At 38.1% G+C, this 24,287-nt stretch overlaps 1 protein-coding gene across 2 annotated transcripts in view; it reads right to left on the bottom strand.

Annotated features, from left to right (window-relative positions):
* LOC308698346 (NACHT, LRR and PYD domains-containing protein 3-like) overlaps positions 1-24,287 on the bottom strand; it is a 56,182-nt gene that overhangs the window by 28,689 nt on the left and 3,206 nt on the right. Inside the window, exons 2-5 of one of the 2 annotated variants that reach the window (XM_081378344.1) lie at positions 18,523-18,619; positions 13,452-13,662; positions 10,887-11,003; positions 227-352 (exon numbers count right to left, since the gene is read on the bottom strand). In XM_081378344.1, coding sequence (XP_081234470.1) covers positions 227-352; positions 10,887-11,003; positions 13,452-13,662; positions 18,523-18,529 — 461 coding nt within the window. In that variant the 5' untranslated portion in view covers positions 18,530-18,619. The remainder of the gene's footprint in view (positions 1-226; positions 353-10,886; positions 11,004-13,451; positions 13,663-18,522; positions 18,620-24,287) is intronic. The other variant, XM_081378345.1, reaches the window with a different exon arrangement.

Raw genomic sequence — 24,287 nt, 5'->3', positions numbered from 1 at the left:
ACTGTGATGTACTTGTTATTTGAAAAAAAAAAAAAAACATCAGTTGATTTATTCGGTCTAGCTAAAGAACTGTAATGCAGAGATAATATATCGTAATCTTAATGTACAACTTTGGTTCTTGTGTAAAATGTTCCACCCTACATGATTACACTCAGAGAGGGTCAAAGGGCACTTCTCAATTTCTGAATTCAGGGGACTGAAATACAGAGTTGCACATGATACTCACACATGGCCAGAGGTCACAGCAGGTCCATCACTGAGATTAGGCGGCAGACCAATGGAGTTGTTACTCTTCATAGAAACACAGCTAGATATCGGAGATGCTGCTCTCTTTCTCTTCTTGCTGATGATACTGAGAAAAGGACATTCATATTTCATATTGCTTCTTTAAAGTTTATCTGTATGCTCTATTAAATGAACACCTGTCAATGCTAGAATTTGTATAACATATTTTTAAAAAGAAAACATAGGTATTTACATAGGTAAATAACATAACACACCTTCTTTGAAAGCAATCAAACAGATTGCTGTTGATCGATTGCTCCTGTCTGCCTCGCTGCCTGCTGTGAGTGTGTTTGTTTGATTCGGTGCAGTAAGCTCCATCTTAGCCTTATATTTCTTTGTTTTGAGCCATCATTTTACTACCATTTCTAGTTGTTTATACTACTACATTTTACCCAACATCTCAGATTAACCTGACATCGCTAGCTTTTGTTATTAGTACTACTAGCACAAAACGCTAGTAATTCGCTAGCCTGTTATCGCGCCACCCGTGCGCTCAGCTATTTTATTTATTTATTTTTCTCTCGCGCGTCCGCACCTTTGAGTTCATAAAAAGCTCAGGTGAGTAAGAATCACTCAACAAACACGGTGAGTAATGTCTTGTCCTGTTATTTCCACTTGCACTTCATGTCACATGTTTAGTATAGGCTTCTCTGTCGACAATATAGGATTTATATGTGATAAATGTAAGGAGACAGTTAGGTTGACAGAGAAGATTTCAGAATTAGAAACACGCATCCAAACTTTAATTGAGGATAGTAAGAGTGCTAGTGCTTTAGATGTTTTGGATGCGCATAGAATAGTGAACACTTTACATGGCGTGGTTCCGGCTGAAGTAGAGCCTGTGCAGCCGGGCAAATGGGTGACAGTGAGGGATCGCTCTAGTCGCAGATCTAAAAACCACTCTTCCGTTCCGATTACCATAACAAATCGATTTGCCCCGCTCAGTGAAACACCCACTGAGAATGATTGTGCCCTAGTAATTGGCGATTCTATCACACGGAACGTGAAAACAGAGACACCAACCACCATAGTCACATGTTTGCCGGGAGCCAGAGCACCTGACATCAAAGCAAATTTAAAAGTGCTGGCTAATGCTAATCGTAAATTCTCTAAGATCATTATTCATGTCGGCACTAATGATGTTCGACTCCGCCAGTCGGAGATCACCAAAATTAATATTAAAGAGGTGTGTGAACTTGCAAGTACGATGTCAAGGACTGTAATTTGCTCTGGCCCCCTTCCTGTTCGCAGGAGTGATGAGATAGTCAGTAGATTATGTTCGCTTAACGGTTGGCTGTCTCGGTGGTGTCCGCTTAATAATATAGAATTCATAGACAATTGGAAAAGTTTTTGGGGCAAACCTGACCTGTTGAAAAGAGAATGGTATTCATCCCTCCTGGGATGGTGCTGCTCTTCTCTCTAGTAATATGGCTCATAGTCTTAGAGCTCAAACATGACAATCTGGGGCTCAGGTCAGGAAGCAGACAGACTGGCTTAACCGACTGTCTGCTAGCGGCCTCGCATCACCAAGGTCAGATAAATCAGATAAATCCCATCACATAGAACCTCTTTCACCTAGCTATCATCATATAGAGACTGTGTCTGTTCCCCGAATTTGGAAATCCAAAAAAACGTTTAAACCCAACTAAGGTTAAAAATTTAATTGATGTTCAACAAATAAAAAACAGCTATAATACAGATGAGCAAATGCTAAAGCTTGGGTTGATGAATATTCGATCGCTTACTTCATAAGCACTCGTTGTTAACGATATGATTTCAGATAATAACCTAGATGTGCTGTGTTTGACAGAAACCTGGCTAAAACCAAACGATTACATTACTTTAAATGAATCAACCCCGCAAGATTACTGTTATAAACATGAGCCTCGTCTGAAACGCAAAGGGGGTGGTGTTGCTGTAATTTATAGTAATAGTTTCAAAACCACTAAGAAATCAAGTTTTAAATATAATTCTTTTGAAGCATTGGTGCTTAATGTAAAAATATATAGTGTAAACGATAAATCACGTTTGAGATTTGTGCTGGCTACTGTATACAGGCCACCAGGGCACCATACAGACTTTATCAAAGAATTTGCGGACTTTCTATCAGAATTAATATTGACTGCAGATAAAGTACTAATTGTTGGTGATTTTAATATACACATCGATAATGAAAAAGATGCATTGGGATTGGCATTTAAAGACATTGTAAATTCAATTGGAGTTAGACAACACGTGTCAGGACCTACTCATCATCGTAATCATACTCTAGATCTAATATTATCACACAGAATAGATGTGGATGCCGTTGAAATTCTGCAGCAGAGCGATGACATCTCAGATCATTACCTAGTCTCGTGTAATTTGCATTTAGCCAAGGCTGCAAAGCCGACTCCGTGTTACAAATATGTGAGACCTATCACTTCTGCTACTAAAGATTGCTTTATTAATAATCTTCCTAATCAGTTTCATCATCTCAGCATCTCAGATAGCTTAGAAGAACTAGATATTACAACAGAAACGTTTAACTCTCTCTTTTCCAGCACTTTAGACACAGTTGCTCCGTTGTGCTTAAAGAAGATTAAAGAAAACAGTCCAACGCCGTGGTACAACGAGCACACTCGGGCCCTTAAGAGAGCAGCCAGAAAAATGGAGCGCAACTGGAAGAAAACAAAACTAGAGGTATTTCGCATTTCATTGAAAGAGAGCTCAATTACTTACAGAGAGGCTTTAAAAGCTGCTAGATCTGCTTATTTTTCAACCCTATTAGAAGAAAATAAACATAATCCTAGGTATTTATTTGAAACGGTGGCTAAACTAACGAAAAATAAAGCTTCAAGCACCGAAGTTTCCAAGCAACACAGCAGTAATGACTTTATGAACTTCTTCACTTATAAGATTGATAATATCAGGGAAAAAATTATAACTATGCAACCGTCTACTACAGTATCACATCAGGCAGTGCATTGTAGTCTCCCTGAGGAAAAATTTGATTCGTTCGTTGCTATAGGAGAGGAAGAATTTACTAAACTCATTAAATCATCTAAATCTACAACATGTATGTTAGACCCTATACCGACTAAGCTACTGAAAGAAATACTTCCAGAGGTCATAGATCCTCTTCTTAATATCATTAATTCGTCTTTGTCTCGATACGTACCAAAAAACTTTAAGCTGGCTATGATTAAACCGCTTGTTAAAAAAACGCAACTTGATCCTTCAGAATTAGTCAATTACAGGCCGATCTCGAATCTACCTTTTCTGTCAAAGATATTAGAAAAGGCAGTATCCTCACAACTGTGTTCCTTTCTTGAAAGAAATGATATCTGCGAGAATTTCCAGTCAGGATTTAGACCGTACCATAGTACCGAAACAGCTCTCGTTAGAGTCACAAATGATTTGCTCTTATCATCCGATCGTGGTTGTATCTCTCTATTAGTGTTACTCGATCTTAGTGCTGCATTTGACACCATCGACCACAACGTTCTTTTAAATATATTAGAATATTATGTTGGCATTACGGGAAATGCACTAGCATGGTTTAAATCATACTTATCTGACCGTTATCAGTTTGTAGCAGTAAATGATGAGATGTCTCATCGATCACAAGTTCAGTATGGCGTACCACAAGGCTCAGTACTAGGACCACTGCAGTTCACTCTGTACATGCTACCCTTAGGAGATATCATTAGGAAACATGGCATTAGCTTTCACTGTTATGCCGATGACACTCAGCTGTATATTTCTTCAAAACCTAACGAAACTTATCAATTCACAAAATTAACGGAATGCATAGCGGATATAAAAAATTGGATGACTTGTAATTTCCTACTTTGTAATTCTGAAAAAACAGAGTTTCTAATTATTGGACAAAAAACTTCCTCACGTAATAATCTAGAATACTGTATAACACTTATACTGTATGGCTGCTCTGTTAAGTCTTCGTCGTCGGTTATGAACCTGGGTGTGACCATATTAGCTCATTTCTGTCAAAACTGCATTGGCTCCCTATTAAACATCGCATCAATTTTAAAATATTGCTGATTACTTACAAAGCACTGAATGGTTTAGCTCCGCAGTAGTTGAGCGAGCTCTTAACGCATTATAGTCCGTCACGTCTATTACGATCTCAAAATTCCGGCCAGTTGATAATACCTAGAATATCAAAATCGACTGCTGGCGGTAGATCCTTTTCCTATTTAGCACCAAAACTCTGGAACAGTCTTCCTACCATTGTCCGGGAAGCAGACACACTCTGTCAGTTCAAAGCCAGATTAAAGACACATCTCTTTGACCTAGCTTTCACATAATACATTATAGACTTCTATAATTTAATGTTAGGCTGCATATAGTAGGTCAGCTGGAACCGGGAACACTTCCCAAAAATCCTGATGTACTCGTTACATCATGAGAAGAATGGCATCTACGCTAATTTTAGTGTCTGTGTTTATCCCGAGGTTTTCCTGCAGCCTGCTGGATCCAGGCCGTATCCAGATCTGACGAAGGACCTTCGCCTGGACCGATGACAACGCAGTGCTGAAGTGCCAACTAGTCTCTCCCTATGGAGGATCCCACTACCACTCTACAGATAAGGCGTTGTCGGGAAAATTCGTCTCGCGGTCCTACCCCAAAGCAACAAATAAAATAAAATTCCTTATCAAAATTTATAAGGAAAGACAAGTATTTTGTTTAGGCTTGGCTTGTAGGGACTTCCAAACCTGCGTATATTCAAACGCACATAACTATAGAACCCATTCTAAATGCGCATGTGAACGCCATCAGCGTTTCTCACAGGTTCGCGTTTAAAGTCTGTGTAGAGAGAATGGTGTCGTCTTAGCGGCCCCTAATTTAATAACAAATGATCATTGCGACGGAAGCAAATCAATTAAAACTAACTTTAGATGGAAATAACTTAACTCTGCTGTAAAGCCGAAACAATCTCTGTTACCTTAAATTATACGCTTATCTCTGTAAAGCTGCTTTGAGACAATCTACATTGTTAAAAGCGCTATATAAATGAAGATGACTTGACTTGACTTGACCTATGAAAACATAGATATTTAACAACAAAACATAGGTATTTAACAACTGTTAACAGTAACATTTACCATTGTTAACAGTATTGCCTTAAAATGCATACTTTAACCAACTATTCGGAACTAACCGGAGTTCGGCCCGAACCCAGAGTCATATTTTTTGCGTCAACGCTTCTTTATTTATTTATTTTTTTGGCACCATTCCCAGAGGTACAGCTCGCCACACACACTGCCCGCCGTGTTATTCTGTCATGTTTTCTCCCTTTCTTTCCAAACCTCAACAAACGCCTTTCTCCTTTCTCTGCAGAATGGGATAAATCCACTCAACCATTCACAGCGCACCATTTCACGCATTGTAAACATTAACGGCGGCGCTTTGAATACACCCGGCATCCTAGTTTTCCTTATCTACTTTGTACTTTTTGATCAACAAACAGACAAAAAAATTAAAACATTTGACGGCATTGATGAACCTGTGGTGATTTCTGCCGTAGGGAAGAAACGTAAGCCATCGAAATCTAATCATTGATGTGAGGAGATTAAGAAGATGAGGCACGCGGGAGGAAGAGGAATGCCAACTGTTGCTTGTTCTCACACGACAGCGTCAAACTTCTGTCGAATGCTGACACATTAACCCCAGGGGATCTTTTAAAAAACGTTCAATTCTTGTACTCAAGTCAACGAAAACCGAGCAGGACCAAGCCATTTTACAGCTGATCGCCATCAAAAAAGTTCAGGAAGTATTTTGTCACGATGGCTGAGGCTGATTGAATGTAGCCTATGTTTAGTCCAGTACGTGCCTGTATAAAAGATTAGTATTGACCGAGTTCAGAGGCTGTCATATGTGGATCAACTTACTTTGTTGTGTATTTTAAACAGTTTCAATATGAAAAATAACTTTTATATTGATTCAATGGATTAATTGCATTTTGAAAAAAAAAAAAAAAAAGTGTCATGAATTTATTGCATTTTTGGGGAAAAACTAGATGTACCGCATGGCGGTACAAAATATGACCGCCGCTCAGGCCTGCACTGGCTTTCCACAAAAATAAATGACGTGGAGCAATTTGGCTGTATTGGCTGTATATTTTAAAAGACTGTCTGGAGTATTCCTGTGGATCATGGATAATTTAGAGTTTTGTAATTATTTGCCATTACTATTTAAAGGTATAGCGGAGGATTTTCTTTTTCCGGGTGGGTAGTCTAAACTATTGGTCCACCTAAGTGTCAATCATTCTGGTGATATGTTTACGTAAGGCCGTCGTACGTGCTCGTCCCTTAGTTTTCGCTTTCTGCACATGCGCACTTTCAGGTGTTTGTGTGTGGTGAGCTAGAGCTAAGCCATTCATAGAAGCTCGCCGTTTCACCGGGTCCTTTGAAAATGTCTGAGGGTCGCAAGAGAAAAAGTTTGTACGAACTGTATGAGAAGAAGAGAAAGGCATCAGAAGAGAGAAACAAGATCAGAGTGTTTTTGGGAGATTGTTTCACACGATGGCGTGCGCTGAAAACACAGGTTGGGCTTCCCACTGATGCCTCAGTCGCGAAGTTTCTACTCGACAGGTAAAGTTTGGCATGCTATTTGGAGAAAAAGTGCAAATCTTCTTTTGGAAAGTAATCTTGAATGAGCGATGCCGACAGCAACTTGTAAACAGAGTGTGCTCGAGGAGAACCTCGCACACGTTTAATAGGCGTTCCGTCTCGGGAGCAGGTAGAGTGTTGTGCATGTGCATTTTTGCAAAAAGTGGAGAGGGCGGTTCTTATCTAAAATTCGGAAAGATCCTCCGCTATACCTTTAACATCCATAATGTGAAAACGTCACATCCATAACAGTGGTTTTCCCTACATAATGTATTACAAAAATGAGTTTCAAAAACACACTTATTGTGTTCAAGCAAGTCTTTTTCATGCTACATCGGCAGTTTGTTTAATAATTCACAGACAATTTCTACAAACCTCTACCAAACGGTTGAAGTGCCTGTTGATGGTAAAAGTCAGTTATCTGACTTTGGCATGGGTTTGTTGTGTTTTACTGAAATAAAAAACATTTTTTTCCCCAAAAAAGTGGTTTTATCTTGTAGCCCTGGTCCCAGAGTTTTAGAAAAACAATGTTAACAAAATTAAACTCATTCCCACTGTACCTAGTAGAACACTTAAGTAAATGTCCCATTGAAATTAATGGGATTTTATGGATTTAGGTGAAGAAATTAGTGGGATTTTATGGATTTAGGTGAAGAAAGTGTACACATAATACATTTTGGTCTGTACCATGAAGAGAAAACTGATTCAACTATATAAACTATATATTTTCTTAAAGCGTAGACTCTCAGGATGTGATCTAACATGGCATGAAACATGTCCCACCCACCTCATTAGTATACTGCCCAAGCATAACACATTGGGTATTGGTAAATCGGGTATATGGCTGATACCTAAAAAAAGTAGTAGTATGTGCATGTCTGTCTGTGTGTGTGTGTATGTGTGTGTGTGTGTTTGTGTATGTGTGTGTCTGTGTGTGTGTGTGTGTGTGTGTGTGTGTGTGTGTGTGTGTGTGTGTGTGTCTGTGCGTGTATGTATGCATGCGTACATGTGTGTGCGTGTGTGTGTTTGTGTGTGTGTGTCTGTGCATGTGGATTTGTATGTGTGTGTATGGGTGTGTGTCCGTGCGTGTGGATGTCAGTGTGTGTGCATGCTTGCGTTTGTTTGTATTCCTGCATGTGTGTGTGTGACAGTATCATCCTAAACCAGCAACCCTTCGCTCAACAGCACCATCTACAGGCCGATGAGTGTACAGTCACTAAATGTGCACATAAATGAATTTATTTTATACCCCCCCATGGATGAAATTCTACGAAACTTAGCATACCCCCAGAGGATGTCAAGTTAAATTATGTTTTATTAACAAAGTTCGGGAGGAGCACGTTCAAATAATCAAGTAATCAATCAACTCATCAAACAATTACCATGTCTACCCTATCAGCATGAGAGGAAGCATATATATATTCACTCTGTCAACTCATCTAACTTCCTTGACCGTTTTCAGCATCCCTCCACCACCCCGACTCCTCACTCTTGGCTCAATCTTTTACAGCCAGGAATACGGGGGAGTACTCTGGGTTCGGGCCGAATACCGAGCCCGGAGCCCTCTCCTCGGACAGCACGCCAAATACGCATTTATTCTATCTGACTTATTTGTAAGTGTGAACTCGTGAATGATACACATGAAATATGGTGCAGTTCTGAACATCTCAACTCAAGATAGGGGCGATTAAAGCAGAATAATATTGCATTTTCATTTTTTATGGGAAGGGGCGCAAATCACAAATGAGTGATTATGGGCTAGGTTGATGTGGGCCCTTAAGACCAACATACCATAAAACTTTCTTCATCTTCGGTGCCACGGTTCAGGTAGTTATTTAGGAAAAACTGCATTTTTTGGGTTTGGGGGGGCCTTATTCTCTAGAATAATTTGGGACCTCTCAGAGCTTATTGTATAATCTCCAGCAGTGGAGAATACCCTCTCAGAAGGGGTAGAATATGCTTGAACACCCATGTAAGATGTGTGTAGAATAGATTATTTTTAAAATCGTTTTGAATGATTCATTCATAAAGACTTTACTTGTTTCATTACTGGATAAATCAGCGCTAGCAGTTAATAAACAGAACTGCATGTGTCTTGCGGAAGAACGTTGTTACCGGAGCTACTTCTCTCTATTTATGTCTATGACGAGTCACGCAGGCACTGGGCTACTCCGCATCGGCTGCGATCCGCCAGTCTAAAGTAGCCTATAGTCCGAGTATAAACGCTTATTGCAGGCTTAACGTAGTAATTCAGGATAAGTTCATGATGCACTCACTCATTGTATATATGAACACAAAGTTTCCACTGTATTTTCAGTTTTGGAATATGTATCCTCTCCCCAAATTTGTCACTAATAAAACATAATAAAAAATATTTACAGAAAAGGCTTATATTTACCTTTTAATAGTTTGTTTACATCTACCTTGTAAATATATTTGGTTACAATTACAACAACAATTCAAGTGTAATCTTTCTTTGTAAAAACTAAAGTAGGCTATACATTTTATCATACATATTTCAAAGTTAAGGATTTGATTGATTATTTGATTACTTTATTTTTGACAAAACATACTATATTTAACATATGAGCAAAAATTGGCAAACAAAAGCTTATTTGAGGTGGCAGTCTATTTTACAGTAAAAATGTATAATCTATCCAAAACTAGTCAACGAAATGTTGTCTTTCACATGTCTGTAACATAGGTCTTTCGTTTATATAAGAAATATAAATGTTAATTTGCAGTTTAATATGTTGCATATACAAATACATTTTATTTCAACATAATTTTCAGTCGATTTTTACTCATCTCAGTATAGCAATATAGTTTGCTAAAAGCGGATCATTAATTCACACACAGAAATGCGATTCAAATTCAAACCGTGTTTTTGCGAGTTGTGGTAAACAGCGCGCATCTCTGCCATTCATTCATTCATTCACACACAGAAGCGATTCACTTGAGAATGAATAAAACTTACTACAGTATTCTCGATCCGTTGCTCCTCGAAGCACTTCTGAGGTACATTTTCCATTATTATTATTATTCCTCACAGCGCCACAATGATCTGAATAAGCTTGATGTGTTTTCTCGAGCTGATATGGGGGCGTTCACAGGTTTGCGTGTATTGCCTCTGCATTTGAATGCATATTGCGTTTGAATAGCGCGCGCTGTCCGTGGGCGGGGTCACATTCAAAATAATTAGCTGAGATGAGAACGACTGACATCTCGCTCTTTTCATACAGATTACATAAACTGAGAATATTTGTTTTTTAGAAAAAAAACCGAGCAAATCACGCCGGCGTGATTGCCGATCTCAGAGGGTTAATGTTCCACCCTACATGATTATACTCAGAGACTGTCAAAGGGCACTTCTCAATTTCTGAATTCAGGGGACTGAAATACAGAGTTGCACATGATACTCACACAGGGTCAGAGGTCACAGCAGGTCCATCACTGAGATTAGGCGGCAGACCAATGGAGTTGTTACTCTTCATAGAAACACAGCTAAACTGAGAATATTTGTTTTTTTATAAAAATTACTTAATTTAAAAGAAGAGAATTTAAGCTTCAAGCTTGTGTGTCTGTATGCCTGTTTGACTGAGTATTCGCTGAGTTATGGTTCATTTTCGGACGCGTTTCAGAATTGACTTCACTAACAGAGATAAAGCAGAACTCGCATCATGTTTACTTTTCTTTATTTGGCAAAAAGCACAACACTTTGTGTTTATTGTGAGTATACACAAAAATAATACACACTTAACATGAGAGATTGATGTATGAAACTGGTTTGTAAGATCAAAGTCAACAGAGTATTTGGACTCTCGTTTGAACTGATAAGAAAAAAACCAAGCAAATCACACCGGCGTGATTGCCGACCTCAGAGGGTTAATGTTCCACCCTAAATGATTATACTCAGAGACTGTCAAAGGGCACTTCTCAATTTCTGAATTCAGGGGACTGAAATACAGAGTTGCACATGATACTCACACAGGGTCAGAGGTCAAGGCAGGTCCATCACTGAGATTAGGCGGCAGACCAATGGAGTTGTTACTCTTCATAGAAACACAGCTAGATATCGGAGATGCAGCTCTCTTTCTCTGCTTGCTGATGAAAAAGACATAAGACAAAAAGGCTGAAAAGGACATTCATATTTCAAATTGCTTCTTTAAAGTGTATCTGTATGCTCTATTAAATGAACAATGAACACTTAAATGATGGCGTATTCCGTCAATGGCGGGGAAGCATTAATTGGCCACAACTGACACGTATTTTTTACTGTTCTCATCAGTCTCTTCTAAAGACGTTCCAAGAAGCTGATTAGGCTCCTGCAGCAGCATAATATGTGTATTATGTGAATATTACTCCAAATCCTAAAAATTCATCTGTATTAAAAGTCCTTTTACTTTTTTGGATATGCAAAGTCTTGGTTGGACCTTCGATTAAGACTGAAAAAATCATAATTTATGTTTCGAAAATTGATACAAAAAAAACATGTTTTATATTTTCATTTTTGGCTAATGTAAAGGCATTTTCACACTATGGGCCCTATTTTAACAATCTGAAACGCAAGTATCAAGCACAAAACACAAGTAACTTTGTGGGCGGGTCTTGGGCGCTGTTGCTATTATACCGATGGGATAAATTACTCTTGCGCCCGACACAAATCTAAAATGGGTTGGTCTGAAGTAGCTTCATTATTCATAGGTGTGGTTTGGGTGTAACGTGAAATAAACCAATCAGAGCGACATCTCACATTCCCTTTAAGAGCAGACGCGCTTGTTCCATTGCGGATTGCTATTATAACGGCGGATTTGTCAAGCATGCGCCAGGAGCGGTTCACAGCCAAGGAGACCGACGTTCTCGTCAGGGCCGTAAAAGACAGAGAAGTGACATTGTATGGGGATGGAGAAACACACCCAAATTAGCTTCGGTTAAACAAATGTATAATAATTTGGGTAAATGTGTAAGCTAGATTTATGCCTATTTTTTCACATTTTCATGGACACAACAATGATTTTTCCTGGTTAGTGGCGGAATTGTTTTCTAAACCTGCAAAATACGTTTGCGCCAGAACACGCCTCCTCTTTGCACTGAACCGCCCCGGGGAGCGCAAATGTATTTCCTAGTTTTCTGACGTGCGTCTGTGGAGGGAAAAGTCCGCTGTGCGCGGGTGCAAAATAGAAATGATACATGCGTTGGTGTACAAAGTCAATTGCGCTGGGTGCAAGAAAGTGAAATGAATAAGCCTCAGAGAGAGAGAAGACGCTAGTTGTGAGTTGGAGGAAAAAAAAAAGAAAAAGATGGAGATGGAATGTCTTGAAAGCATGACTAAAGCAGATTAGCATTGGAAGCAGACTATGTATTGCTATGTATTGGCTATGTATATCTGCTGATGTGTTCATTTATGAAAACAGTTCTCATGGTGTAAACAAGACAAGCCTAAGAATGAAAACACCTGTTTCAAGGAACCAACCTGTGTCTGTGTTGTTGTCTCATATATAAGTCACCTGACACCTTCCTCTGATCATTAAATCACTTCACTGGGATTCAGTTCAGACCCTCAGTGGGTGACCAGCATCTTTTCTTTTTGTCTTTATAAAGTGATTTACTTTTCAGAGAAAACCTCAGTGAGTGACGAGCCTAAGAATGAAAATGCCTGTTTCAAGGAGCCGACCTGTGTCTGTGTTGTTGTGAAGACAGCTACACATATAGAGGGTTTTCACTACACGTCATCAATCTGGAAGTCGGCCATTTTGGAGGCACTTGGACGATTATTGCTGCTGAGAAATGGTAGTGTTTTGGTCTGTACTAATCGGTCGCACAGAGAAAAAAATTTCGAGTTCAAAAGACTGCCGAAAGTTAAAGAGAAGAGTGCAAAAAACTGATGAAAGATGGCATTTGTGGTTGAGAGAGGCACAGCATCAGCCACATGTGTAAATGAAGCGTTGACTATGGCTAAAATGTTGACGTAAAGTAGCTCACTATGGCTACATTCACACTGTCAGTCCAAATCTGATTATCTTTGTATCCGATTGGAATATGATCTAAAATGATGTCCACACTGTGTATCGCAACTGTTCAGATCCGATTTGTGTGTCCACGCAGCTCTTTGACAATACGGCAATGATGTTGCTTTGATGGAGGGGTTTGCATTCTTGCAAGTCCTTCTCTATATGATTTTGCAGCTTCCATGTGTTTTTGTCCGTGGTTTAGACATCATAAATTAGTGTAACAATGTGTTCAGTCGTACATAAACAGTGCAATCCATGCCGTTGTTTACATCCGAGTACCTCCAATATGGCCGCACATCCGGGTAACTGACCAAATCGTGACGTAGGTGCAAACCCTCTATTGTCTCACATAAAAGTCACCTGACACCTTTCTCTGATCATTAAATAACTTCACTGGGACTCAGTTCAGACAGTTTTAGACCCTCAGTGGGTGACCAGCATCTTTTCTTTTTGTCTTTTAAAGTGATTTACTTTTCAGAGAAAAGAACCTCAGTGAGTGATTCACCATGTTTCATTCAATAATTTCACTTCCACTACTCACACAGAGTCAGAGGTCACAGCAGGTCCATCGCTGAGATTAGGTGGCAGACCAATGGAGTTGTCACTCTTCATAGACACACAGCTGAACTCTGGAGAAGCTGCTCTCTGAGTGTGAACAGAAGCCTCCTCCTCGCTCTCCTCACACACACTCATTCCACAGGCCAACTTCTGCTTCTCTCTCTTCCTGCTAGATGAGAAGTTTGATTTCAGGCCTGTATGTGGATGCAGATAACACATACACTGAATTTTGACATGAAATTAAAAATAAATTAGTGGGTTTTACTAGATAAGCCTATTTAATTGGGTATAGTTTAAAGGGGTGGTTGAATGTGATTTCACTTTTTTTAACTTAAGCTAGTGTGTAATGTTGCTGTTTGAGCATAAACAACATCTGCAAAGTTACAACGCTCAAAGTTCAATACAAAGGGAGATATTTGCTTTTAAAGAAATCAATTTCTAAGGACTACAGCAAACGGCCGGTAGGGACTACAAGACATTCCTCCAGGGTTAGTGACATCACTAACCCCAACATTTACATAAACCCCTCCTCTGGGAACAAAGGGGTCGAGGCCATTTTATGTTGCTTTGGAGAAGAGTTGTTGTGGTAGTAAAGTATCGCTGCCGCCGTGCCGTCGAAACGCTGTTATTTTTACCCAGATTGCAGGTCCACTTTGTTCAGTCCTCCTAAGGACGGTGGAGTTAGGGAGTTATGATTACAATTTATTTTTAACTCGGCCCCTCATAATTATAATCCAAATGTCGCTCTCTGTGCTGCACATTTTCCGGAGGAAAGCTTCCTCAATCTACGCGAGTCCAATGCAGGATTCGCAAACGGCTTGTCCTGAAAGATCAAGCAGTTCCAACTTTAAAAACAGAAGCTGTTTTTTTATGAGTCACAACCTGTAAGTAGTGCTGCACGATTAATCGTATCGCAATCGCAATGTCAAGCCTATGCGATTATATTACGCAAAATGCTGCAATTTTATATTAAAGGTGCATTGCGCAAGTCTCTGAGTTTTTGCAGAACTATGCCCCCTCTGGCGGCAAGCGAAACTGCAACCAGAAGTGTGCACGCTCACGGACAAAAGTTTTCTTTTTTTTATCTTATGTGGAGTTTGCGTTGGTGTTTGAAATGAACTACAAGCCGGTCTCTTAGAATCCATCTTCTACGGAGAATGGCGGCGAATACACAAACCTGCCAGACATAGCCAGGTGAGCGTGCCGTGAACGCGCATGCCGTCACGCCCAGTCTAAAATTCCGGCCCGAATCCCTCTTTATTTATTTTACTTTACAGGATTATAGAGACAATCTCAGTGATCAGAAAAGGGCTCATTCAGCCCATCAGGCAATTGTTTAAGCATGTTTGGGTTAGAAAACGGGTATTTTTAACATGAAAAGTTGCTTAATGCACCTTTAAATAAACAAATTAGCGCTGTTAATGCAATTAACACAGCATCTGTTAATTTTTGGCATCCTTTGGCTAGTGTTACATGTTCCCACTCTTATTCATGCAAATGCTTTTAAATCATTAATGCGCGATAAGACAAAAAAGAACGCGCTGTCAGTGAATGTCCTCCTGACACACACATACATACACACACACGACCCACAGATAGACGCGCGCCAGTATCGTACAGACAGCGCGCCTATCAAGTTCTCTTTCGCTGTAGAATGAACAACACACATGTATGGGAAGCCAAACAAACCAAAAGTGGGACGAGACAGTTGGGGTTTACAGAGCTCGCTCGTGCGCTCTCCGTGGGCGGAGTCACATTACATCTGAATCAGCTGTAATTAGCTCGACTGGAATCGCTCTCTTTTAATACAGATTTCACAAGATGAGAATATTTGTTTTTTATATAAATTACTTCATTTAAAAGAAGAGAATTCAAGCTTCATGCCTGTGTGTCTGTATGCCTGATTGACTGAGTATTCGCTGAGTTATTGTTCATTTTCGGACGCGTTTCAGAATGGACTACACTGGCAGAGAGAAGGCAGAACTCAAACGTGTTTATTTTTCTTTATTTGGCAAAAAGCTGAACACTTTGTTTTTATTGTGAGTATACACAAAAATAATACACATTTAACAGAATCGATTGATGTATGAAACTTGTTTTGTAAAATCAAAGTCAAAAGAGTATTTCGGGTCTCAATTCAACTCATAAGGAAAAAAGCGAGCAGATCACGCCGGCATGATCTCCGACCTCTGAGGGTTAACCCTCAGGGGTCTGAGCTGTTTTCTGGCCTTGGAGGTGTTCTGACATGCTCTGACATTTGTGCTTATTTCTGTTACTTGTGACATTTTCATGGCTAAAGTCTGATTACACTGTATTCAGCACAAACTCTGCTACAATAATATGTCAGCAGCATTTATGTAAAGGTTTGTAGTTTTGAGATAATGACATTTAGGGTAAACGTACCTATTAAGCTCACCAAAATCTACATTGAGACATTTTTAGTGCACAGGATATTGGTTTTAGTACAAGAAGTTATTTTAAAATAAAATATTAATCTCTCACACTATAATATTTCATTTTATTTTAAATGACAAAAGTATTTCAATTAAGATGTACATCATTAAATATAAAAAGTCTGGCTGTGCTTAATGGGTACATTTTGTACCCTTTAAGCACACCCCTGTTCCCAATAAGCTCACAACAAGTTTTATTAAAAATTCTTGTTTATTTTATACAACCTTTTTAAGGAATAATTGAAAAAAGTTTTATTTGAAGGTACAGAGTCAATCACAAAAAAACAGAACACTAAAATCAAGCAACAAGGCATTCAATTTGATCAGGTAGCCTATCCTATTCATAATGACGTGTCATTCAAACTCATTGCAACATCTTGACTAGTACACGTTCAGCTATGTAACCCATATTGAAAAATCAAATAACAAAACAAACCAATGTGCTCTTTAAAGGGATACTCCACTTTTTTTGGAAATTGGCTCATTTTACAACTCCCCCAGAGTTAAACAGTTGAGTTTTACCGTTTTCGAATCCATTCAGCCGATCTCCGGGTCTGGCGGTACCACTTTTAGCATAGCTTAGCATAGATCATTGAATCAGACAAGACCATTAGCATCTCTCTCAAAAAAATGACCAAAGAGTTTCGATATTTTTCCTATTTAAAACTCGACTCTTCTGTAGTTACATCGTGTACCGACGGAAAATGTAAAGTTTAAATTTTCTAGGCTGATATGGCTAGGAACTATACTCTCAAAATCGCACCTTTTCATTTTCCGTCCGTCTTAGTACACGATGTAACTACAGAAGAGTCAAGTTTTAAATAGGAAAAATATCGAAACTCTTTGGTAATTTTTTTGAGAGAGATGCTAATGGTCTTGTCCGGTTCAATTCATTATGCTAAGCTATGCTAAAAGTGGTACCGCCAGACCCGGAGATCGGCTGAATGGATTCGAAAACGGTAAAACTCAACTATTTAACTCTGGGGGAGTTGTAAAATGAGCTTATTTCCAAAAAAAGAGTTAAAGGGAGTATCCCTTTAACTCTCTGGGTCAGAGCTTTCCTGTCTACTCCAAACTTCTTGGACAGATACGACAGGTTTCTGATGGCTCCTTCTTTGTATGACATGCCTCTTTCATCTTTGGGCATACACTATAGTTTCGTCTAGCTTTTGTCATCTTAAGACTGTGAAAATAAGTTTATTAATCATTTTTTTGAAGATTAACATAGTGACAACCATCAGTTAATATTTAAATTCTGATTATTAAGTATTTACATAGACGTTTAATGTGGGTGAGCTTAAAGGGAGCACACACTGTGCTTAATTGGAGCAAAAACATTTTTTAATTAATAAATATTAAATTAATATTTAAAGGAAAATATTTAGCTAAATTAATAATCTAGGTAATGTATTAAGTTTATACCAATTTTAATATGAACAACTATTATAGACAATATCTATGAAATTATGCTTTTTCTAATTGATGTCACACTGAAGCTGTGTGATTGTCATAGTAGTGCACCCTTTAAGCTCACCTAACAATAATATGAATTCTTTAAAAATTACAGCAGTTTAAAACCACAGACTATCAATAAAATGTAAAATTATAATATTATGGATTTAAAAGTACAAGCCATTAATTCCTGTGAAGTAATATATTAATGTAGCACACAATCTTATACAGCTAGTAAGCTAGCTATGTTCGTAGCATCTGGGCTATGTTGCTAAAACTATCTTTTAGATCTAACTGTAATTATTTCCCACATCCAGGTTCCAGGTTATAATATTCAAAAGTCTAAACATTAATCTCTTAATTTTGCAATAAGAAGATGTACTTCTTCAAAATAAAGGCTTAAACATATAAAAAATGCACATCTGAGGGGCTCCTCTTCTGGTGAAAGTTTTCAGACAGCTTTGAAAATAGCCGCCAGACAGTGTGAACACATGGACACACATATCTCAGTGTGCAATGGTCTGATTGGTTTAAAATTACAGGAGGTATATAGTAACAAACACATCAATTGGTTAATACATCAAATAGGATAATACATTGCTGTTTCTTTTTATAATCTGAGCTCCAAGATGGTAGTGTGCTTAATGGGTACTTGAGCTTAATAGGTACGTTTACCCTATGCGTGGTTTGTGAAAATACCAAAAAAAAATTCTCACTGAAATAAGGCCATGAAACCCATACTGATTATTTATTCACAAGACTTGAAAATTGTATCACGTAGCTTAGAATATTTGCTTCAAAACTATGTGAAAATCACCCTGACTGCTCATTCAGATAAGACAATATATTGATTTAAAAATTGTAAGACGTGTTTTGTGTAAGAAAGCTTTATGTAAGCTTTTCACACCTGAGAAAGACAAAGACACTCCCTAATGGCCCTATTTTAGGAGCTATCAGGCCCTATCATTCTGAGCAACCTTGCACAAAGAATGAGGAGGTTTAAAAAAGAATGGCTTTTTGATTGTTTGGATTTATTTACAACAAAACATAATCCAAATATACACAACAAATGACAAAAAAGCACACTATTGAAAACAGTGATCCAAAAGACAGAGACCTTTGTGCCATTCCTAAAAACATTGTACATACCTTTCATTTCCAAGGTGTTTGATTTTCACTTTACCATGTTCATATACAGAGACTCATGTGAACGTTGAAGTCAGCAGGACTCAGTGGCATCTGGTCCCTGAAATAAATAAAAAAGTGAACATACTGATATCATACTGATATCAAGAGAAACTAGGGCTGGGACGGTATGGATTTTTTCTTACCGCGGTTGAAAAGCAAGAAATTCCCGTGGTATTGCGGTAAACCGCTTTAAACCTAAACCCCCCTTCCCACCCTCCCCCAGTTTTTTTTTTTTTCTGCGACGTTGCGGCTGGAACAACAAACAAAGTGTGGCAATGATAATCTTATTTAATGTTAAAAGCATGCAATGTGTATTTGAATATCGTTTAGTGCTCCAGCTTTGTAGCTGTAAAAGCAACAATGGATAATTCACCTCAGATCTTGAAATTAAACAAATGGAAACAAGAACATTCAAACTGTGAACATACAAGTGTATTCTTTGACAAATATTTTTTTTAGTAACTCAGTAGCCTATGTATTTTTAATAATCAGGGCTCCAGACTGCGACCAAATGGTCGCATTTTGCGACCAAAATTTGAGAGTGTGCGACTAAATTTTACATCCAGTCGCACATGTGCGACCAGTAAATTTCATCTCGTTCATAGTGGGCGACAACCGACGTCGCGTCTGCGATGCTTTGTTTACGACATCACGACAATTCATTTTTTAACGGTCCTCCATGAAGGGTTCCGAGTGAATGAGTGTGTGTGTGTGTGTGCGCCCGCGCGCGAGTGAGTGAGTGAGCGAGCGAGCGAGCGAGAGAGAGTGAGAGAGTGTGTGCGTGCGTGTGTACATGTGCGAGTGAATATGTGTGTGAGACGGCTCGAGATGACTGGTCGTAAAGCAATGTGTAGTCTGACAATGTTTCTTGTCCAGGACATGACAAGATTTTTAGGAGTCGAGACTCGAAATCGTGTAATCTGATACATTGACTGTAGTAACAGACAAAAAAATTGCGTATTCTGAACCAGACATAACTATAACTATGGTATACTGTGGTTATGAAAGTAGCCTACACATCTTTTTACAGCACTTCAAAACTATATCCTATTAAAATATTTTTTTTTTTATGTGTCGACCAAAACATTTTTGTTCATCCTTTAAAGATTGTCTCTATTTATAAAACTGAAAGTTTCAAGAAGTAGGAAAACTCACACTTATTTTTTTTTTAAAGAAGACTAAATTACCATTGTAAACAGCTGCTGAGGGTGCTTATTGGCTATTTTCACTCCCTAATATCTATTTTGTCACTCATTTTGCTTTTGAAATAATATTAAGACATTATGAAGGATAATAATTAAATTTAACTTTATCTATACACCTCAAATTTAGCTCAGTGCTTTGTCATCCCACAGTGCTACCAAATACTTTCTGTAGAACTTAAGAGCCGTGGCCCTCAGATGTTAGTCTGGAGCCCTGTGATCTTAAAATAAAACTGCACCATAATTTCTGTACGCTTAATCTATTTATTATCAAAGCATTTGTCTGTAATAGTTATTTAGGGGGAAAATGTGAAGGTGTGCCCCTAAATTTTCTGCTTGCGCTCCTAAAATTTTAAGTCAGGGGCTACAGCGCTCCTAATAAAAAAAGTTAGTCTGGAGCCCTGATAATGTTTAAATGGTGTAATATTTGTGAATTTGATTATGTAGCCTACTTGTCCATTTTCTTTCAAGTGCCGTCAAGATTACTCTCTGGTGCTGTGAGTGTGCACTTGCCGTGACTCCGCGAGGGTTGACAAATGCGGTCTTCACGTGAGAGAATTGTTTTAAATAAGCACGTGCAATTAAAAGCTGAGGTCCTGCTCTTACTTTTCTTTTATTTACGGTGCGGCTTGGACGCGGCGTCCGTCGAAAATAGACTAGGCGCCTATCTTTAGCGAAGCGGCGCGGAGAGACGCTTCTGAAACGCGCCGCGTCGCTGCTGTTGTAAACACAAGCATTGACTAGAGTGGGCGCGATCAGCTCCGGTAGCCGTGTCGCAGCCGTAACGCGCCACAGAGTGAAAATAAGGGGTTATAGTCAATAGCCTACGAATGGAATGTTATTATGTGTCATGGAACAACTTGCGAAAGGTCGGTTTTGCTCCATCTTTTGATGATAAGTTTTGTTTAGAAACCCTTGAATCCATGCAAGACACAATGTTATTAGACACAATCCATGTCATTAGAATCAATGAATCCATGTCATTAGACACAACGTGAACACATGTGAAGGCCAGTGTTAATTTTACATTATTATTATTATTATTATTATTATTTTTTTTTTTGCGGTGATGACGGTGACGAGCTCAGACCCTCGGTAGGCGTCACATGACCGCGGTATTGCGGTAATGCGGTAACCGTCCCAGCCCTAAGAGAAACTATAGGGAATATAGTTCTAAAATTTATTGGGAATAAATTTTAGATTTTTCTGGTTAAAATTGCTTTTTAAAATTAACAGAATACACACACACACACAAATGTTTCCAACAATATATAATATAATGAACACCAGGTTTGTTGTGCCTTGTAAGCATAGGCTATGCACAGTGCTGCATAAAGTAAAATAATAATAACATAACCTATAGCAGTATAAATCTTCCAAAAGATTTCAGTAACAACTAAGCTAGAGAAAAATATATTGATTACCATGTTACTTCAAATGTTTCCATTCGTTATGATGATATGAAATGAGATAATAGTAAAAACATGAAGCCATTTGGTGCGTTTTGCTTTGCAAACGCGATCGCGATCCAAAATATGATAGCCTACATTCAAACGCGATCGCGCTGAAATATAAAACATTATGGTTACCATATACATAGGGCTGGGCTCTAAAACGATAATTATCGCGATATAATTTTTCTCGATAAAACGATATCAAGAGGTCGATAAATGTTCGATAATGTTTATGCGCCAAAAGCGGAACGAAACTCATTTGAACCGCTCGCCACACGGACCATTTATCCGCTCGGCTCAAAGTCCAAACAGCAGCGCGAGCACGAGCTCACTAGAGCAGATGCGTTAACTGATCGGTCTCGGTCACGAAATCCAGTGAGAAGCGCTTGAGTTCAGCGAAGAACACAAATGTCTCCGTGATTTGAACCAGTTTAAAGGCAGATGAAACAGCACTGACAAACAGGAGAAACACTGTGCGCAGCGATACAGTCTGAAGGCTTTTCCGTCTACAAATTCCCATCATTTACCATGGATTTACTGTAACGTAACGTTAGCCTAGTAATATCAACTGCACCATGAAATGTGGGATATACATATTGAATTGTATTACATTATTAATGTAGACAATGTATGGACTAATGGAATATAATTACAGTATTTAATAATGTATTTAGGCTGCTGTTTTTCATACAAATACCATAGAAACCATAAAGTTACACTTTGCCATGATAGTGAGGTGCTACAGGCTATGCCTGGTTTCATCTGTGGTTGTCATGATCTAAATACATGATACTGGATGACCAATAGTTAAGTTTAATAAAACTCAAACAGTCAGAATGTTACATTTTACCAAAAAAAAAAAAAAAAAAAAAAAAATGAGCACATGCAGAAACTAAGAAATTGTCCAATAAATATATTTTTATTTTGTTAAGGAAAAATGACAAATGTTTGAATGTTCTACCTCAGATTTGTGAAATGATCACCTGTTTGGCAAGTGTTTGTCATGATATGTTCTGACAATAAAGAGTAGTTTAAAACCACAGTTAACGCTTTTACTTAGGAGCAAAAATATGCCTTTAAACTTGAAAGGAATAAAGATTTGAATTTTATCGTGATAATTATCGATATCGACTGTATTTTTTTTTGCCCATATCGCCCAGCCCTACATATACATATCTACGTTTGAGCAGATATCCACAAACACAGTAACAGTAAACACTTGCTCTTAATTATTCATGACACCACATGGAACTTTCCAATGACAGACATGTAAAACTGTGATATCGCGTAGGGTAAACGTACCTATTAAGCTCACCAAAATCTACATTGAGACATTTTTAGTGCACAAGATATTGGTTTTAGTACAAGAAGTTATTTTAAAATAAAATATTAATCTCTCACACTATAATATTTCATTTTATTTTAAATGACAAAAGTATTTCAATTAAGATGTACATCATTAAATATAAAAAGTCTGGCTGTGCTTAATGGGTACGTTTTGTACCCTTTAAGCACACCCCTGTTCCCAATAAGCTCACAACAAGTTTTATTAAAAATTCTTGTTTATTTTAAACAACCTTTTTAAGGAATAATTGAAAAAAGTTTTATTTGAAGGTACAGAGTCAATCACAAAAAAACAGAACACTAAAATCAAGCAACAAGGCATTCAATTTGATCAGGTAGCCTATCCTATTCATAGTGACGTGTCATTCAAACTCATTGCAACATCTAGACTAGTCCACGTTCAGCTATGTAACCCATATTGAAAAATCAAATAACAAAACAAACCAATGAGCTCCTTAAAGGGATACTCCACTTTTTTTGGAAATAGGCTCATTTTACAACTCCCCCAGAGTTAAACAGTTGAGTTTTACCGTTTTCGAATCCATTCAGCCGATCTCCGGGTCTGCCGGTACCACTTTTAGCATAGCTTAGCATAATGAATTGAACCGGACAAGACCATTAGCATCTCTCTCAAAAAAATGACCAAAGAGTTTCGATATTTTTCCTATTTAAAACTCGACTCTTCTGTAGTTACATCGTGTAATAAGACCGACGGAAAATGTAAAGTTTCAATTTTCTAGGCTGATATGGCTAGGAACTATACTCTCAAAATCGCACCTTTTCATTTTCCGTCCGTCTTAGTACACGATGTAACTACAGAAGAGTCGAGTTTTAAATAGGAAAAATATCGAAACTCTTTGGTCATTTTTTTGAGAGAGATGCTAATGGTCTTGTCCGGTTCAATTCATTATGCTAAGCTATGCTAAAAGTGGTACCGCCAGACCCGGAGATCGGCTGAATGGATTCGAAAACGGTAAAACTCAACTGTTTAACTCTGGGGGAGTTGTAAAATGAGCCTATTTCCAAAAAAAGTGGAGTATCCCTTTAACTCTCTGGGTCAGAGCTTTCCTGTCTACTCCAAACTTCTTGGACAGATACGACAGGTTTCTGATGGCTCCTTCTTTGTATGACATGCCTCTTTCATCTTTGGGCATACACTATAGTTTCATCTAGCTTTTGTCATCTTAAGACTGTGAAAATAAGTTTATTAATCATTTTTTTGAAGATTAACATGGTGACAACCATCAGTTAATATTTAAATTCTGATTATTAAGTATTTACATAGACGTTTAATGTGGGTGAGCTTAAAGGGAGCACACACTGTGCTTAATTGGAGCAAAAACATTTTTTAATTAATAAATATTAAATTAAAATTTAAAGGAAAATATTTAGCTAAATTAATAATCTAGGTAATGTATTAAGTTTATACCAATTTTAATATGAACAACTATTATAGACAATATCTATGAAATTATGCTTTTTCTAATTGATGTCACACTGAAGCTGTGTGATTGTCATAGTAGTGCACCCTTTAAGCTCACCTAACAATAATATGAATTCTTTAAAAATTACAGCAGTTTAAAACCACAGACTATCAATAAAATGTAAAATTATAATATTATGGATTTAAAAGTACAAGCCATTAATTCCTGTGAAGTAATATATTAATGTAGCACACAATCTTATACAGCTAGTAAGCTAGCTATGTTTGTAGCATCTGGGCTAT

The sequence above is a fragment of the Scardinius erythrophthalmus genome, assembly GCF_964197995.2.
Source record: "Scardinius erythrophthalmus genome assembly, chromosome: 1".
Classification (NCBI taxonomy): domain Eukaryota; kingdom Metazoa; phylum Chordata; class Actinopteri; order Cypriniformes; family Leuciscidae; genus Scardinius; species Scardinius erythrophthalmus.
Note: the sequence above shows the minus strand (reverse complement) of the source record. Positions and strands in the feature narration are given on the sequence as shown.